Source organism: Gymnodraco acuticeps, unplaced genomic scaffold (assembly GCF_902827175.1).
Source record: "Gymnodraco acuticeps unplaced genomic scaffold, fGymAcu1.1, whole genome shotgun sequence".
NCBI lineage: Eukaryota > Metazoa > Chordata > Actinopteri > Perciformes > Bathydraconidae > Gymnodraco > Gymnodraco acuticeps.
In genome coordinates this window covers 3,007,734-3,027,762 of record NW_022989947.1, presented here as the reverse complement: position 1 = coordinate 3,027,762, position 20,029 = coordinate 3,007,734, and the positions used below count along the sequence as shown (strand labels likewise).

Below are 20,029 nucleotides of genomic sequence, written 5' to 3'. Positions count from 1 at the left end.
TTTAGGCCAATATAATGAAATTCTTTAAGAAATTAAAATGTTATAAAAGCATTCATAATCCTGTTGTAACTAAGCTATATATTTATGCCAATTTTTCAATATAATATCTCATTAAATACATCTCTTGTGTATGTTCATTTATATTGTTTTTTGTAGACTGTTTTCCTACATTGCACTAATTTACCCGAATGAAAAACAACAAATCACTTCCTGATAGGGCAGGGCTGCAGATCGGGTAGTGACCGGTATGACACATGGGTATGACACTGCCGCTAGTCATGTGAGCTCTACCTTGGTCACATGACCTGAGCTGGAAGTATTTTGTGGATGAGCCAGTTTCGCAGAGCATTTCCGCCCGTTATCTCAGTCGGTTTGTTGTTTTCGTGGATGCACTTTAAACGGACCATCTGTACTTTAATGTTATTTCTCTGTCGGAATACAGAAGAGTCTTTTAGAGTCTAACATGGAGACAGGAAGCTGCCGGCTCGCTGCTCTGTGGACACTTCTCTCCGTTGTGTTGAGTCCCTGTGTGTGTTCCTTCAGCCCTGATCAGGTACAGTAGACTGAAAACATCGAGCTGTTGGCACACATGTTGATGAAACGGACAAATGTGTTATTTCAGCTTGATTTAATTGAAGTTTTGTGGCTTTATATTTTTCATTTTTGCAGCATATGCATGCATTTTTTTCACATGTGGTGGTATTAGTATTGAACTATTTTATTTTATCTGCCCGATCACCAGCTACATTTTTCCTTGCCATTTCCACTGCTACATACAGGCGATGACAAAAACCATGTACATAGTCCACTAAATTCCTAGGTGGCTCACTCTCAACCAACCCATCCTAGACATCAGGACAGCAGATAGCTTGCACATCTTCCGGCGCAAACTGAAAACTCATCTCTTTCGACTCCACTTCGAGCGATAGATTTATTAACAAAGCACTTATATACTAATAAAGGACTGGCTTATCTAAAGCCAGTTGAGTAGCACTTGAAATGTTTGGCTCTATGAAACCTGATGTACTTATATGATTCTGTTTTCTTCAAGGTTGTGTCTTCCTGGTCGAATGTACTTATTGTAAGTCGCTTTGGATAAAAGCGTCAGCTAAATGCAATGTAATGTAATAATAAATAATGTAATGTAACAGCTAACGGACCACGCACCGTATGCCCAAAGACCAAATCACTAGGGCTGAACCCTGTACTTTCCTGCACGACTTCCCTGGACGCCAAAATGAGCCCTGGAAGTCCCTCCTGAACAAAGTGACCCTGGGCTACGTCTCTGACCTTCTTTTCCGGCAACAACTCAGTCAACAGAGCAGAAAGAGATGGATCGTCCTTCTGACTCCTCACCCAGTCCCCCTTTGACACAGACGAAGGGAGATCAGGCAGTGAGACCACATGTTCACCATTGCTTTTGCTACACTCCGAAACAGGCGGGTCGGGTCAGCAGACATTTTACCGGTCTGCGCACGCGTCACAGCACAAACTGGAAACACACTTGGAAACTGCAAACCGCTCTCATCTGGCTCCCCAGATGCCACCGGCCTGGAAACCACCACAGGCAGTGACACAGCACTACCAGAGAGATCGTTGCCCAAAATCATAGGCTACCCATCGAGTGGCAATGCGGGACGCACACCGATAGGCACAACTCCCTGCACCAGCCCACACTCCAGCACTATTGTAAGCCGTGGCACAGGAATCAAGCCCATCTCCATGCCCCTCATCAGCACAAAATCCCCCGTCTCTGGCTCTTGACAAAAAAAAGGCAACACTGACTCAACAATAAATGAGTATCTAGCTGCTGTGTCACGCAACACCTTAATCGGAACATAAGCTACTTGTCACTACCGACTACTGATGGATAGGCCTACAACAGCTTCCGTGATGAACGGCTCAACCAGAACCCACATCCGGGTCGGCACGAACCGGCTTCTTATCAGGCACCATGCCCGATCCTACACCCAACGGCTTTTTAACCAAAATGGCAGAACACATGGCTGGAGCATGTGATGAAAAACAAGGCTTCCCCTCAGGTTCCAGCAATGGACACTGATCCTTCCAATGACGGCCCGTCCACACAGCGGCATGCGTTGACGCTTGGAGGTGGGCGTATCTGAAGCTTGGGGATTTTTTGCGAGCAACGCGACCAACAACCAATCACATGAATCTCCCGCCCCCGACATACAAAGCAATAGCAATGTTAAAACGAAGTAAACTGGATATAAAATCCCCAAACAGGCGAAAACCTACCAGTTTTATCCACTGTCTCTGCCACCTCCCTCCATGCCTCGCTCCTCCGGTTTGTATCCCGGTAGATGAACAGAGACTGATCATACAGCACCGGGTGATTCACTACCGCTATAATGAATTTTCCCTCCATTTTTTTGGAATATGAGGAAATGACCTGCGTAGTCTCTCCCAGCATACACGCGGTTTGATTGGCTAGCGCTTGTACTGGCAGATTTGCATAAACGGGATTTCATTGGCTGACGCCTCCGTCGAGGCGTCAAAAGTTGAACATTGCTCGACTTTTGAAGCCAGCAACGCTCCACGTCGCTTCCCAAAATGCAGTTCGGCTAAAAGTGACGTCACCCCATTCAAAGTGAATGGGCAGAAGCGTTGGAGGCTTCAACGCACGCCGCTGTGTGGACGGGCCGTAACGGCCCCTACACACGGCGGCGTGCGTTGCCGCTTGGCGGTGGGCGTATCTTGAGCTTGGGGAGTCAACGCGAGCAACAACCAATCACATGAATGTCCCGCCCCGGACATACAAAGCAAAGCATTCATGCTACATCCATGCTGGCTAAATATACTGTCTATGCTTGCTAGCTGTCCATTCAAACGAAGTACACTGGATATAAACTCCCCAAACAGGCAAAAACCTACCAGTGTCACCCACTGTCTCTGCCACCTCCCCCCCATGCCTGGCTCCTCCGGTTTGTATCCCTGTATGTAAAGAGGGACTGGTCATATACCGGGTGATTCCCTACCGCCACGATAATTTTCTCCTAAATTTTTTGACATATGGGAAATAACTGCGGTCTGGCTCTCCCAACATACACACGGTTTGATTGTCTAGCGCTTGAACTGTCAGATTTGCATATGCGGGATTTGATTGGCTGACGCCTCCGTCGAGGCGGCAAAAGTAGAACATTGCTCTACTTTTGCAGCGAGCACCGCGAGAGAAGCTACGCTTTGCTCCCACAATGTTCGGCGAATCGTGACGTCACCCCATTCAAAGTGAATGGGCAGAAGCGTTGAAGCGGCAACGCACGCCGCCGTGTGTAGGGGCCGTAACCCTCTCCTCTGCAATAATTACATTGGCCCACTCTGGCGCCCTCGGGTCGCCCCGGACCTGCAAATCTACGGGAGGAGCCTGGTGAAAACTTTGCACCACCGCGGGAATAGCCACCATCTTCTCCATGTCTCAAATCACCCCTAGAACACTTCTCTGTAAAACTGCCCTTATGCGTCAACACAAAATCATCCGCTAATTTGGCAGCTCTAAGCGCGGTGGAAGGCTTCTGCTCATTTACATAAGTGGCCACACGCTGAGGGATAACATCTTTAAACTGTTCCAATACAATCCGCTCACAACGACCGTTAAAACTGGCAACCTTTGCTGCCGCGCACCACCGCTGAAAATGAGAAGTAGGCTAAATCACGGATAAACTCCACATTTGCCTGCTTATCCCCCTTGACCAAACTTCTGAACTTTTGACGATACGCTTCAGGAACCAGTTCGTATGATTTTAACACCACTGATTTTACTCTAGCATAGTCCAAAGCATTTTCGCCACAAATAGCTGAATAGTACGGTGGCCCTGAAGTGCAAGACACCACAGCATTTCAGAAAACACAACAGCATTTCAGAAAACACAACAGCATTTCACATTGGACGGAAAGGGTATTCCTTTAGGGAGAACACTTCTTGTTTGTGATTGGACAGAGCCAGCCAGAGAAGCACTGCTGTGATTGGTTGTTTTTGCTGCCAGTCAATAAATGACGCTTCGTAATTGGTCAGCACCTGACAGCGCAATATCGCCCAACACATCAGCCGTAATTAGCACACACTCAGAGCTCACAGCTCCTCATATCAGTTCAGAAACTGGACAGAAGTTAAACATGTACAAACCACAGACTGTCCATGTCATGGCGAATACAGTCGCTGCTTTATTTATGTCTGTATGATGTTGTGAGTGTGGACGGAGCAGCTACAGGCTAGTTTAGCCTGATCGATCCGATTCAGAAAACTATGGGCTCAGAACAGTCTCATAATACACACAGAAGGATTCACACTTGTATTTCCGGATCCACACTTGTGTTTTTCAATGCACACACAAATGTGTTCCGTTTCATATACATGTAAATAAAATCCAAATACAGAAAAAAGTTTAACACATGTATTTTTGATCCACACATTTGTTTTCCATTTAAAACCGCATCACCGCCGTAATGCGAAAAAACAGATTGTTTTGTCCGGTATTTGAGTGTTTGTTTGTACAATGACTCCAGTGGTTTTAATGTTGTTGTACTGGCATGTGACCAGGTAGTTAAACAATAGGTGATGTGTGAGAGAACCATAGTGTGTGTACATCAGAGATGCCTCAATTGACATGTAATCTCTGGTGAACCTAAAATTCGACAGACTGAATTTGACCCCATTACATATTTGTTTTTAACCTGAGCCTTGAAATTGAGTGTTGAATCAATCATGACTCCAAGGTACTTGTATTGTGACACCACCTGTAGCCTCTCCCCTGGTACAAAAATATCTGGTGCAACACAAGAGGACTTTGTTTTGGTGAAGAAGATGCATACTGTTTTACAAATATTTAGTTGCAAACAGCATTGTTCCAACCAAGTTGTTACATGAACCATGGTGTTTGTCAGTTCATTAGCCACTTGTGTCATATTGCTTCCATGTACATATTACAGTGTCATCTGCATACATTTGGATGTTTGTGTCAGGACATACAGATGGTAAATCATTTATGTCATCATCAGATGTCTCCTCAATTCTAAGCCAATCACATGAGCGCGCCCCCACGAGGGTAGATTTCTTGCATTCATGACGTTCATTTTGCGCAGTCGGGAGCTGACAGGTCCATGGAGCCTGCCTGCAGGCACTAATGTCAGGACACCTCTAGTCCACTCTCAGTACATTGCTACTTTCCGAACAGGAAATGCACGCAAATACAAGCTTAAAGTTATATTATTAAGGTACAGCGCCACTTTCCGAACCATTGATGAATGCTTGTGTACACAATAACGGCAGGCAAAACAGTTTTAAATGTGTGTTTCCTGTATGGCGAATACAGCTGCTTTATTTATGTCTGCATGAAGTTGTTGTGAGTGTGGAGGGAGCAGCTAGGTTAGCTTAGCCTAATCGATCAGTGCACTACAAAGCCAGTGCTAGACAGTGAACTGTCAACGGGGGGAGCCCCGCCGGTCATTATCTGCCGATATTCACTCTTAATAGTTTGATCGGTGCTCTCTATAAAGGCCGATCAGGAGAGCTGGATCTGATCGATATGGACATAAACGCGAGTGAAGTGTAACCGGACGAGAGAGATCAGATCAGCTGCTGAGTCTGACGAAGACACGCAGCTCTACATGATCACCTGAAGCTCCGCCCTCTGTTTAGCGAGCTGAATACGTAAAATGCGTATATGAAGTGTCATGAACGCAATACATCATACCCTCGTGGGGGCGCGCTCATGTGATTGGCTTAGAATAAAGGAGACATCTGATTGGTTATAGATAGAAAAAATTACAAGTACGAATCCGCTGACCGTCAGGGGAGTCTAAAAAAAAAAATGCACAGCGATCCATGCACAGCGATCCGTGCACAGAAAGTGGTTTGTGTTTGCATGTGCAGAGGTTTTAAACGGAAAACAAATATGTGAGGATCAGAAATACATATGTAAAACTGTTTTCTGTATTTGGATTTTATTTACATGTATATGAAACGGAACACATTTGTGTGTGCATTGAAAAACACAAGTGTGGATCCGGAAACACATGTGTGAATCCTTTTGCGGATCATGAAATACAAGTGTGAATCCTTCTGTGTGCACGTGTGTATTATGAGACTGTTCTGAGCCCATAGAAACACGCATTTTAAAAGCTTTTCGCCTGCCGTCTTGTCTGCAGACTTGTCAAAGCATTAATTCATGCTGTGGTGTCTCGCACTTCAGGGCCACCATAGAATAGGCCTCTTGTGCTCGCCAGTGAGTACACACAACCCAGTCTCGTAAAAAAAAACGTATAATAACTACGTTGGTCCACAACGTAGGACGTAGTATTTCTACAAAAACGCCTCTGAAATTGTAAGATCCCTACGTTTTTTTTCACCATTCATTCCAATGGCAGGCGTCTATGTCACATGATCTTCAAATTTCTCCCTGCAGAAAAAAAAAAATGGCCGAAATTCGTTTTATTCTCGGTGTAAAATGACTATTTTAAAGTTAGTTTGGCCATTAAAATGCGTTTTGATGTCATTTGATGAGTTATTTCAGATTATTTGTGCAGTGGATGTACATGATCTTTAGTTTGCTAGTCATCACGAAGATTACTTCAGGAAATTGTGTCGATACAACGTTTTCATTGTTACCAAGGTGGTTGCTAGTGACGCTGCTATCGATATTATTTCTGTTATGTTGTGTAACAGTTTAATGGTATAATCTTTATTGCTACCCCCTTCCCCGTCAATGTATAGTGTAAACGTATTAGTTTAACAACATCCGCATCTAAAATTGTAGCATAGATATGTTATTTTCCCCTGTGCAATTCCAGTCTCACATCTCCCAGCACATAGTTATAAACAAATACCGGAAACAGACCGAAAATACTTTATTCTGGGTGTGCTTGCTTTTCTCTTTGAAAGTCATCCCATAACGGCATTGTAATACACGGTTCGGCTGCATTAAATATATGCCGTAGTTCTCTATTTATAGAGCCCTGATGAGAAGACTTCTAGACAAACATGAGGAACTGCCGCCAACACTGAAAACGTGACATGGATCATAAATATATCAGCCATTAAACAACATCTTACATTTCTTTTCACACAATACGTCTCCTTGCAGTATCAACACTAATTCGGCTGACTTTTATATTTGATCCAATTGGTAGATAGGCTGTATATATACACACCATAAAGGTGCACAGCTGATATAAAGGTTGGTTAAAGCATGTTATTGAATTTCATTATTAGATATTAATAGGATCCCTATAAAGTATATCCATTACTCGTTATTCTCTACTAATAGTTAATTAAAGACTGCATATAATGACTATTTGGCACATCCCTTTCAAGATTTTCTAAGGTTTATTGACATATATACACAAACGGTGTAGTTATGCAATGAATGAAAAACTTTGTGTATACCTCCAGCAATGTTAACTATGTTGAAGCACTTATTTGAACTGATATTATACATATGTATTATACTCTTATATAAGATGTATGTAGATAGTATAAGAAATGTGCAGAATACGACAGTTTAATGGTGGAGGTATACACACATATTGATAGATGTCTTGTAATGCACTGTTGAGGAACCTGCGACCAACGTTTTTCATCTCCGGCCTTGTCAGGTATTGAACAATCAATAAATAAAGAACAGAATTATTAAATATAAAACACAGAATTTGTGTGATTATACTAAATGATTTACAAATAAACACCACTGCATATTTACAACTGTTACACATGCTGATGTAACGCAAATGTTTCCAACTTGGGATCAATAAAGTATATCTTATCTTAAGATGATCGATGGCTATACTGCCATATTTGCAAAATGTGCCTCTGAACCTTGACAAGTGCATGTTTCAGGCATTATCAATTAACAACAGGAGGGGTCACAAACATAATACCCGTTGTTAAATAAAGCTCTTCTGACCTTAGCTGGCATGTATATATATATATATATATATATATATATATATTAATGCTGCCCATTATGGGCACAAGCAATTTTCACCCATTTATTAATTATATGTTTTACATTTGAGTGTTTCCTATCCCCTAAACCTCCAGGGATGTACAGTTTAATACTGGCAACTTCTTATTATGGGAAATACAAAAACGTCTTTTAAAACTACAACTCCCAGTAGAGACGTGCCATAGAACATGTTGCGAAACACTATAGCCAGCATGTGTAGTTTGGGGACGGGGTGGGGGAGGGGGGGGACCCGTTCAAATCCAGTTTTGGACAGTCTGCCGTGGTTCCATCCCATTTCACGTGCTGTTCGACGCTCGGCACACTCTCCAATCACAGAGCTTGAGGACTATCACGGGGTTTGTCAAGCGAAGCGGAGAGAATACTTCCTTCCGGGTGTAATATTCTGTAAAGCAAATGAGCTGCTCCGACCCTCGGTCCTGACGGACTCCAACTTGTGTTGCGGATTTTGTTAAACTAATAAGTTTGCGCTGTGGACCAACACTATACATTGACGGGGAAGGGGGTAGCAATAAAGATAACACCATTAAACAGTTACACAACATAACATAAATAATATCGATAGCAGCATCCCTAGCAACCACCTTGGTGACAATGAAAACGTTGTACAGACACAATTTCCTAAGTAATCTTCGTAATAACTAGCAACTAAAGATCATGTACATCCACTGCACACATAATCTGAAATAACAACTCATATTTCTCGCATCACATGACATCAAAACGCATTTGAATGGCCAAACTAACTTTAAAATAGGCATTTTACACCGAGAATAAAACGAAGTTCGGCCATGTTTTTTTTTCTGCAGGGAGAAATTTGAAGATCACGTGACATAGACGCCAGCCATTGGATTGAATGGTGAAAAAAAAATGTAGGGATCTTACAATTTCAGAGGCGTTTTTGTAGAAATACTACGTCCTACGTTGTGGATCAACGTAGTTATTACACGTTTTATGAGACTGGGTGGGTTGGTACACACTGAAGTAACAGCACTCTGTCCGAATCTGACCAGTTTCTTGCCGCTTCTACGTGTTCAAATAGGGTGAAAAAAAATGTCAGGGTCACGCTCATTAAACGTTGGCACCAACCGCAAGTTAGAAATAACATCGCCACCAGTGCTGGAATTGGGCCGGTACTCACCGGTACGCAGTACCGGCACTTCTGGTTCTGACCCATGGAGTACCGGCACTTCTTGCTCAGTACCGGCATGCTGGCGGTACTCATCACTCTCCCGCCGTTCTTATTATACATCTATATACATATCTATATATACACATATATATACATATACATATATACACATATATATACATATATATACACATATACATATATATATATATACAGCCACCCGGTACTCAGTAGATGCGTCATGAGGTGCCGAACGGACATTCTCATCGCTCTAACCGCTGGAGTTTCACAGCGGCTGTCAGCTGTTTACTCCTGTCATTCAAACAGAACGTGCTGGAGAGGGGGCGGGGCTTATCTTCTCCATGTAAATACTGTGGTGGAAACGACTATGTCAAAATTAACCTATTTGACCGTGATTTAATAGTAATACACGTTTCAAAATAATAATAATAATAATGCCGAAGTAACAACATACTGAAAACTGTTAGTAAAACCATGTTTTAATGCTTTACAATTTACATACCTAGATGCACGTGTGTTGTGTTTATGCAGTGCAACTCCCACCCCCCCCAGTGGGTGGCTATGTAGAGTGATAGAACAGAGCAGGCACGCCCCCGAGAGAAGGAAAGCAAGTCACGTCACAAATTAGCATTTCTAAAATGTTAGCGTGGATTAATAAAAGTGCAAAAAGACAGCGGTTGTCGCCGGAAGAAACTTCAAATACAGAGAATGCTGTGCCTGTGTTGGAAATTGTGTCTGATGGGGAGCTTTCTTTGGTTGATCCTCCTGCTCCAAGTTCTAGTGCATTAGCACTAGCTCCGCCGCCTCCTCCAGAGCCTCTAACGTTAGCTGCTGCTGGCTCAACTGCCACCACCAACACCGGGCAAAGCGATGCACCTGACTGCTGGACAACGGACCAGGTGCAATATTTTTGCAAGACCAATGCATGGCTCCTTCTTAAAGATAAGAAGCTAGGATGTCGGATATGCAGAGATGTCAAATCTTTGGGAATACACACTGGACAAGGACTGAAACTGTCAACTGAATGGGGTGAGTGTGCAGTGTCTCATTTCGGTGTTGACAAGGGCAAACAACAAGCTAGCCTGAGAAAAAAAAATCAAAGAACATAAAGAATCACAAGCCCATGTAAAAGCTGCTGACATCCTTACATCTGCTTCACGTGAAACTATTCAACATCAAGTGCAGTCTATGCATAAATCTGAATTAGACACCACTATCAGAGTTTTTAGAACGGCATATAAAATTGGCAAACATAGCCGGCCATTCACAGACATGCCAATTGATTTGAATGTACAGAAACTGAATGGGCTGAACGTGGGCAGGGTTTTGCACTCCAATAAAACCTGTGGCGAAATCATCGACCACATAGCTCATGAGCTGAAGAAAAAAAAATGGCAAAAGACATTACAGAAAACCAAAGAAAACTCTGTGTTTTGGTCGATGAATCTACCACTATTAGTGGTAAAACGGTGCTTGTTGTGTGTCTACGCTCAGCATTAGCTGATGCTGAGCCCGAAACGTTTTTTGGGAGCTGATCGAGTTGGATGGAACAACGGCTGATGACATCACAAAGGCGTTAATGGAGTGTCTTGGAAGAGATTTTAACGAGGACTTTTTAGGTCAGTGTTTCGTTTCTTTTGCATGTGATGGGGCTTCAGTCATGCTAGGGAAGAGAACAGGCGTTGCTACCCAGTTGTGTAGTAAATTCCCAAGCCTGTTTGTGTGGCACTGCTCCAATCATCGTCTAGAGCTGGCAGTTGGGGATGTGGTCAAGGAGGTCTCAGGGCTCAATCATTTCCAGATCTTTTTTGACAAACTCTATTCCTTGTTCCATGCCTCCCCCAAAAATCAGAGGCAGTTAGCGCAGTGTGCGCAAGCAGTCGGACAGCGTCTCCTGGTGATAGGGCGTGTTTTGTCCATCCGCTGGGTGGCTTCAAGTGAAAGGAGCGTCAGAGCAGTCTGGGAAAACTACCGAGTGCTTCATGATCACTTCACAAATGCTGCAAACGACCACGAGCAGGGATTCCAGAGACAGAGCAAAGTACAAGGGCCTGGATGATGTGCTCACATCTGCAACGTTTGTCAGCAATCTGGGACTGATGTACGATGCGCTCACAGAGCTCAGCGACCTCTCTCGGCAACTCCAAAAAAGAGAGATGACACTGCCTACAGCAGATAGGCTCTTAACTCGAGAAATACGAGTTTTTGAATCCATGGTCACCATGCCTGGCCCACACATGACTACAGTTCATACAGCTCTAGCTGAGAAGTCCTTCAAGGGTGTTGCCCTGCGTGAGAATGGCAGGCTTGTACAGATTCATGCAGGTCAGTTTTTCCGCAGTATGGTAGAGAATCTGAGACACAGAATGACTTCCACAACCTCCTCTCATGTCAGCACAAGAGAAATCCCATTACATGGCCAGGAGGCGTAGAGGTGCTACGTTTGTGCGAAGTGCTGAAAGTGGACAGAAGAGAGACTGTTCAGGGCTTTCGCGAATACAAGGAAACCAGGGCATCCCGTACACCTGCTGCCATGGAGCCTCTACTGAAAGCAGTCCGAACCATCGCTGTCTCCACTAGTGAGTGTGAGCGGGCATTCAGCTGCATGAACGATATCCTTACTGCAAAAAGGAATGCTCTCTCTGTCAGCCGACTGTCCAGCCTGGTTTTCATTCAATGTAATGGACCATCACTAGGACAGTTCAATCCGGAACAGTATGTGAGGTCCTGGCTGGCAAAGGGAAGGAGAAGTGCTGATGAAAGAGCCTGTCCAGCTCCAGCCCCTGATACTGATGTCCCCAAGGCCTTCTGGAGCCTTTTCTAACAATGTGAAGTATATTGCAAAGCAGCTCACCCAGTGAGAAGACTTTTGGCATAATGTGCCGATTTGTACAGATCCTGGAGATAGAAGGACTTCAGACCAACCAGGGAGTTATCTGATCAGCTTGGTGTTCAATGTAACTCTTTACCGGCTCAGACTTTGTTACTTGCAGTTACAGTTTCTCATTTTAGATTGTGCAAATTTTGCATTTGTTTTTACATGTTCTTTGTTCATGCTCTTTATCATTTTTCTGAGTTGGAAAGTTAGATTGCATCATAGTTTACTTTATACATATTTGTATTCTTCAGTGGTGAAGTATATTGCAAAGCAGCTCAGCCATGTGAGAAGACTTTTGGCACTTTTTCGTTTTTCGTTTTCTGAGTTGGAAAGTTAGATTGCATTCAAAATGTACAGAAATACTTAATTTTGTTAAAGCTTTTTATAAAAAATGCTTCTGACCAGAGCTTTGTTTCCTTGTCATTAATGTTGAACACCACCAGAGGGGCTCTCACCTGAAAGGTCTCTGCTTCATGTGTCTTCAGCAGAAGATCTAGACTTTGATTGCTATATTTTCAGTTAATATTGACCTTACTGAGCTTTAGCCATATCCGCTGCCTATCATAAAAAATGTTAAGTACAGTGAACCTTTCTAAAATATACAGTAGTAAAGAGACAAACCCACCAGCATTATAGTAGCCAAATTCTTGTTTGTGGGCTGTATATATAAAATTGACTTGAAAAAGTTGCTGATTTTAGAGTACTGGCACCTTTTTCATTCCAATTCAAGCACTGATCGCCACTAACTGATGCCAAACCATCAGAAGCAAGCCTGCCCTCTCCAATCAGCCGTAATCTAGCATGTTCCACCTCACATTTAATATTTTCCAACTCCAGCACCTTCTCCACCTCTAAACGCTTCTCTACCGCCTGCTGCCGTAACCTCAACTGCAACTTCTCCAACCTCAATTTCTCCTGCTCAAACTGCATGGCCAAAAGCTCTTTTTGCTGCTCGAACGTTAAACCAGCTGTCTGAACTAATTATGTAAATGATGCTGTATGATGTCCTTTTGTTGTTCTATTTATGTTTTTATGTTTCATGTGGAACTACTTGAGCAGGTCTCCCTTGAAAAAGAGATCAATGATCTCAATGGGATTTATCTGTATAAATAAAGGTTTGAAAATGAAAATGAACCACTACCGGCACGACCACTACCGGCACGACCCCTGCCGCACTCTTCTGCAACACCCCCTGCTCAAACAAAGCCGACACGATGACAGCCTTAATCTCATTTGTCCGCTTGCGCCCTACAACAGCAAATAATGCTCTGCTATATCGACCAACTGCGCCTTCTTGCAATCATCTAAGAAAGACACTGAGGGCGCATCCACAAACGCCGACAAAAAAGAAGCCGTAATATATTACCTATAACCAATCAGAAAGCAAAATGTAAAACTGCCAACATGCATGGGCAAAAGACAAACCCAACAGAGAATTTCCCCCTAACTGCCAAACCAAAATCTTAATAATCTCACCTAGTCTAATTACGCACTGGAACCCAGCGGAGTTGTGGAGCGACCTGCAAGCAGGCAAAACCACAAAATCACGCTGACATGACCCCGAGACAGCTGTCCGAAAACAGCTGACACTAACCACTTTGCCACAACACTATGAAAAAAACCAAACAGACGCAACACAACGGGAAACGCCACTTAAGCCTAGCGGAGAAATCCCTTTACAAAAGCGTAACAAACAGCAACATCTTACCTTCTGATTGGCACACAAAACCTAACGCCATGTCAAACACTAAAGCTTCCTGAAACACAAAAGACATGATGTGTCCCCCAAATAGCAGCGCCAAGCAAGCACACAGCTGGACCACATCAATTAATCAGCTGCTCAATGACACCAAGCTCTGAGCACTACACAAACTTTTAACCAAACTTTCCACAAATAACCCATAGGACGAGCCCCCATTTGTTATGCCCTGGCTCAAAAGGCCACAACAAGGAGACACACCATATCAACGGTTAGAAAAATATGTTTATTAAAGCAAGTGATTCAAATAAGCCAAATTAATCAAGTGCAAAACAAGTAAAGCATGAGGTGTGAACGTCAGTGGTATCAGTAATGTAATTGCAGGGTGAGGATTGCATGAACATGTATGTGTGAGGATGTTGAGGTGCACAAAGTAAAACAACTGAAATAACTAAAATCATACTCAACCAACACCGGGTGCCTGTATCAGAAAGCAGAGAGGGAGCAGAGAGGCTTTAAATAGCTGCAGGGCACCAGACCCAGGTGCCCTGAGTTACTGCAATCAATGCAATCACCACAGCACAGACAAGACAGCCGCACCCTCTCTAATGATGAACCCACAGGGGCATCACAGTGTCATAAAAGGAAATACATATTCTTTATTGTATTATTGCTTTACTAAAATTGACCCCCCTTTTCTTAAAATATTAAATACATATTTTGTATTTGGGTACAAAATGTATGACTTGAACAGCTGGATCCTTTTAACAATATAAATAAACTCAATTGAGTACATTTTTGGCTGGCATATCACTTTTTGTATTATCTTTTTGTTTTACAAAGAAGTTGGAACTACTTTTTTCTAAGCTTAAGTTAACTCTATTTCTCTCTTGTATATAGTACACACATATAAAGTAGGACAGAATGAAGACACTTAAGTAAGGTAACTCCAAATTGCACTTAAGTACAGTGCTTGAGTGTATGAGGCCAAAAACTTTACATTCCACCACATTATATAAAACAGAAGCTCTTGTTGTTTGGGATAAATACATAAGAGGCTTCCTCAAGTTAAAGTGTGATTATCACCTGCTTGTGTCACCTGACACATATTTTATATATTTTTACAACTGCTTTGGCAGCTGATTATATTCAAACCATTCCCTTTGACAGCCTCTCTTCATTTCCTGCTTAATCTTTCTTTGCTGTCCAGATTGACCCTCTGATGTATGAAGAGCAGCTGCTGTGGGTGAGCGGGTCCCAAGGGGAGGTGAACACCTTCAGGATCCCGCTGATCACCTTCACATCCAAAGGAAGCCTACTGGCCTTTTGTGAGGGCAGGAAGGCGTCGGCCCGTGACACAGGAGCAAAGTTTGTTGCAATGCGGCGGTCAACAGACAAAGGCAGGGAAGACCACGACAGTCATACAAAACAATAAACACATAAAAAGCACATAGCCTGTAGACACACACACACACACACACACACACACACACACACACACACACACCACACACACACACACACACACACACACACACACACACACACACACACACACACACACACACACACACACACACACACACACACACACACACACACACACACACACACACACACACACACCTGTATAAGTAAAACAAAACTTGAATGTAATACATTTGCTGTAAATGAAGTCAGAATATATGCTGGAATCTTCTCCTTTTCCTCCTTTGGCCCTCCAGGGGCCACATGGTCCCCGACCGCCTTTATAGTCGATGATGGTTTGAAGCCAGATGGGCTGAATCTGGGCTCGGTGGTTGTGGACGAGGAAGTGGGCTCCGTGATTCTGGTCTACTCAATCTGCTTCCATAAATACCAGTGCAAACCTTCCAGCACCATGATGTTGGAGAGCCTGGATGACGGCCTCAGCTGGAGTCCGCCCAAAAACCTGTCGGTTCAGCTGGGAGTGAAAGCCTTTGTTCCCGGGCCGGGCTTTGGCATTCAGGTAAGACAACAAAACCATTTCATGTGAGAAGCTGTGGCTGAGCTGTTTTGTAGTTATAAAGTTAGTTAACATTCAAGCTAAATGTCACATTTACTTTATTGCGATTTGTTGCGAGCAACTTAGTGATTGACTCTGATTCTCAAATGCATTTTGTAAGTTGATTTAACTTCAGGAAAAGAAGAAGTGCTTTTTGTATACTGAATAAACTAGATACTTCAATCAAATTAGGAAGTGAAAATTATATTTGTTCTAGATTCACATCTTGTTTTGTAAAACTGGTCAGCATATAAAGTAGCATTATATGTCAAATGTTTGCAGAGACACAATTTATTATTTAAATGGGAGGTTTTTGTAATTGTGTAAATTAGTGGTTTATCCCTTCTACTGTATATAGCTATTATGAGCCATTATGTTTCGGCAGAATTTTGCCAGTTTTTAGGGCACTAACCCTTCAGATTAGACAGACTACAACAGGTCATCCATCCATCCATCCATCCATCTTCTCCCGCTTATCCGTGGTCGGGTCGCGGGGGTAGCAGTTCCAGCAGAGAGCCCCACATTTTATTTTCCCTGGCGACATCAACCAGCTCTGACTGGGGGATCCCAAGGTCAGACACTGTAAATAATTCGAATGGTTTCTTTTATTTAATATTCATGCCCTTGGAGCAGGCACATAATTATTTATGTCGTAAATCTCCCCTTTGGAATGGTAATCTTGGATTAAGTCGTGGACTTCGGGTCGTGGCTGAATCTGTCTCTGCGGTCCTGCCTTGGGTCTCGTCATGCTGCTTCCCTGATGGCTTCCACAGGGTTGTAGCTGACATCCTCGTGGATTCATCTTCTTATTACAGACACATGCATTTCCTAACATTCGGTCTATATGCTGTAAACTGTATTATCTCTTCGATTTACACACGGCATCTATTGCACGTCTGTCCGTCCTGGGAGAGGGATCCCTCCTCTGTTGCTCTCCCTGAGGTTTCTCCCATTTTTTCCCCTTAAACTGTGGGTTTTCTCTGGAAGTTTTTCCTTGTACGATGTGAGGGTCTAAGGATAGAGGGTGTCGTTTTTCTCATACTGATATTCTGAACAATCTGTGCTGTTGTATTTGCTGTAAAGTGTCTCTACTGTAGGCTATTTGTATTTTATGTACAGCACTTTGGCTCGACCAAAAATCTTTATAAATGTGCTATATAAATAAAACTTGATTTGATTTGATTAATCTTGTCTTTTTTTAATATCAACGCCTTTTTTTTTAAAGATTCAACTTGACACTGTTGTTTATTGAGTGCTGAGTCCGCATTTGTTGTGTCTTTGCACTGCAGAAGCGCCATGACCCAGCTAAAGGAAGGTTGGTGGTGTGTGGTCATGGGACATTGGCGGGAGACGGAGTGTTTTGCATCCTGAGTGATGACCACGGACGTAACTGGTACAATGGCGCCCAGCTGAAAAGCATCCCTTACAACCACAACAAGAAAGCACTGGACTTCAACCCTGATGAGTGTCAGGTAAATTGCTGCAGCCATGTCAACTGAAACTAAATCACTTGTGGTTTAAGAGAGTTTGAGACAAAATGATCATATATGTTCACAATGGTTCAATTTAAAATATCACCATTTTCCAAATACCTCCACACAACTATATATACATATTCACATTAAAAATCTTTATAATATTATATCGCCATTCATAAGTGTGTTTTTATATTAACAACTAATCAAATATTATATGTAATGTGAAACTGACAGAGATTTGCCACACATTTGCCACACATTTTTGCAACCCTGTTTTAGCTTTGGATGTACTTTATAAGTCTCAGTGCTCCTATAAACTCAGTTTATATCAGCTGTTTGTAGGCATTTATAAGTATTAAACATATGACAAGATTATATGATGAAGCCACTGTATGCTGCCTTTGAAGCAACAAACAGCAGACACTTAAATTAGAAGGCATTTTTTTAACAATTCAACAGGAGTTAAATGCAGTAAAACAAAGCAAAAATCGAGTGCATATCCTACTTAGTCGAGTAACGCTTGACTTATCTGTTAGTGGTTTTAAGTATATTAGTTGATCATAAGTTTCTTATACAAAACAGAAAAGAAGCTTTGAAAAATGACTTGTGAAATTATTGGATCTTTGAGCCAGCGCTCTGTGACAATTTTCTGCTACGCCAAGGGTATAGCACTTCCGACTAGTGGGGCTTCTCCCTCAGAACACAACGGCACAGCCATCGCAGAGTGGTTTCACTGGTCATGTGAAGGCAGCTTTAGCCATAATAACTTTTAGTAGGGCTAATAATCTCTCAGCATTTTGTTGAGTTCTTCTGCCCTCTAGTGGGGAAAAGATTTGCAGCTGTCAAACGAATGTTTAGTAAAAACATGCAGTTATCTAAGCCGTCATGTGATGCCTCCATGGCAATCATTTCCAAGGTTTTATAATTAATCTAACATTATATAATAAATGTTCATATCATAAAGAAAGAAAGACTAATTCTCTCTGCTCCTCTGCAGCCGATTGAGTTGACGGACGGCACCATTGTCATCAACGTTCGAAACCAGAACCGCTACCACTGTAACTGTCGCATAGTGGTACGCAGCTATGACGGTGGGTTGACTCTGCCCATAGATGATCTGTACTTTGACACTGAGCTGGTGGATCCTACAGTAGCTGCTGGAGCTCTGCAGAAAGACGGAGTGCTCTTTTTCACCAACCCCTCCAGTGATCAACACAGTAAGAACAGCTAAGAGTATCTTATTTTTCCTCAGATGTATCCCTAATACTTGGATGTAAAAGTAAAAATACTCTGTTACAAATAAAAGTCCTTGATTGAAAGGTTCCAAAGTGGGTTAAATGAGATACTCAATTATGTTGCACTGCTGCTGCTTTCCTTATAGGCCAACAAAAATCCACTCATTTACTTTACATCAGACAAATCGTCTTCGTAAAAATAAATCTTCAGTACATCATAATAACTCCTTGCCTTTTCCCCCTCAGGAATTAACCTCACCTTACGTTGGTCGATGAATAATGGCCATTCATGGGTAAAACAAGCAATGCAGATTTGGTCGGGTCCAAGCGCATACTCCTGCCTGACATCACTAAAAAGCGGCTCTGCAGAGGACCAGAAGTTCATCTATGTCATCTATGAGAAGGGCTATAAGGACTATGACGAGACTGTCTCATTCGTCAAGATCCACCTGTATGGTGGCCGGTAGGGCATGTTGGTGGAAGGTAAGCAGGCAAGTAATTAAAATCAAAAGGCATGAAAACTGATTTCTATAGTTTGACTTTTGTTATAATTTCATGTTCTGATTGTTTCCCAGATTCAAATTTTGGAGTGAAAGGGAAAAGGAAGCTGTTTATTTCCCACAACTTTCTCACGAAAATATAAAGACTTTTTTAAACTCACTATGAAATTGAAAATGGGAATATGAGCGACAATGAAACAATGAGAATGTTTGTGTTTAGCCTGTGATATTGTACAAATGAAATGTTCTGCATATTTTATCTTTCTTTTCTCTAAGATTCCCACTATATATGAGACTGTATGAATAATGGACTGTACATTTTTCTGGGTGTGGGATTTGTCCAAAAAACGTTTTCTGTACAGCTACAATGATTGGTGGGTTGCCTGTTGCTACACAAAACGAAAACATGACCAAGAAAGGTACAACAAATGTTCAACATTAGTTTCTAAGCAACATGAATCGAACTGTCTTGAAGGGAACAGCATCATCTCGTTATTATACTAAATGATGACGATTAAAATATCATCAATCATCAATCGCTAATTTTACAAGCTGTCAGATTCACTTCCGGTTTGACGATGGTGTTTAGCCTTTTGTCATGCGTATGCACTTATATGGTATTTCCTATGGGGTTGTTGAAGTATTTTAGAGAAAAAGAACAGTTATAATAAAAAAATTAGGTCTGTGTGATTGAATATATGCGTGAAAAGGAGCGAATCTCTTTATGATCTCATTATGATACCAAAGTGTCCTCTTTTGCACTGAACTCGTTGAAAAAAAATGTAAACTATTCCTTGTATTATATAATTTTACACAGGGTAACAATACATTGATTTCACGCATCTGAGTAATAAACATGTTTTTCTAACAGTTTAAAAAACGTTTTCTTTGTTGGCAACGCTGAGCAGATTTCCGTTGTCATGCATGATTAAGCAAGGCAACACTGACCTGAATTCACAAAAACCTCTCCATCAAAGACGCCTTAATAGAGTAATTGGTACTTTACATTTTACAGTTATAAATTGTATGTATGTGTAAATGTCCTCTCTGTGGGACGAATAAAGGTATTCTGATTCTGATATGT

The 20,029-nt window shown here is 42.2% G+C and overlaps 1 protein-coding gene across 2 annotated transcripts; it reads left to right on the top strand.

Moving 5' to 3' along the window:
* Positions 1 to 286: 286 nt before the first annotated feature.
* On the top strand, positions 287 to 20,024 carry neu1 (neuraminidase 1). Of its 2 annotated transcripts, none has more exons than XM_034210355.1 (7): positions 287 to 553; positions 14,920 to 15,109; positions 15,434 to 15,696; positions 17,022 to 17,204; positions 18,208 to 18,427; positions 18,692 to 18,928; positions 19,021 to 20,024. In XM_034210355.1, exons 1-6 carry the CDS (start codon positions 464 to 466, stop codon positions 18,910 to 18,912), a joined length of 1,167 nt encoding a protein of 388 aa, XP_034066246.1. In that variant the 5' UTR covers positions 287 to 463; the 3' UTR covers positions 18,913 to 18,928; positions 19,021 to 20,024. The 2 variants fall into 2 exon arrangements, with proteins under 2 accessions (XP_034066246.1, XP_034066247.1); XM_034210356.1 differs by having other exon boundaries at positions 18,692 to 18,936.
* The last annotated feature ends 5 nt before the right edge of the window (positions 20,025 to 20,029 follow it).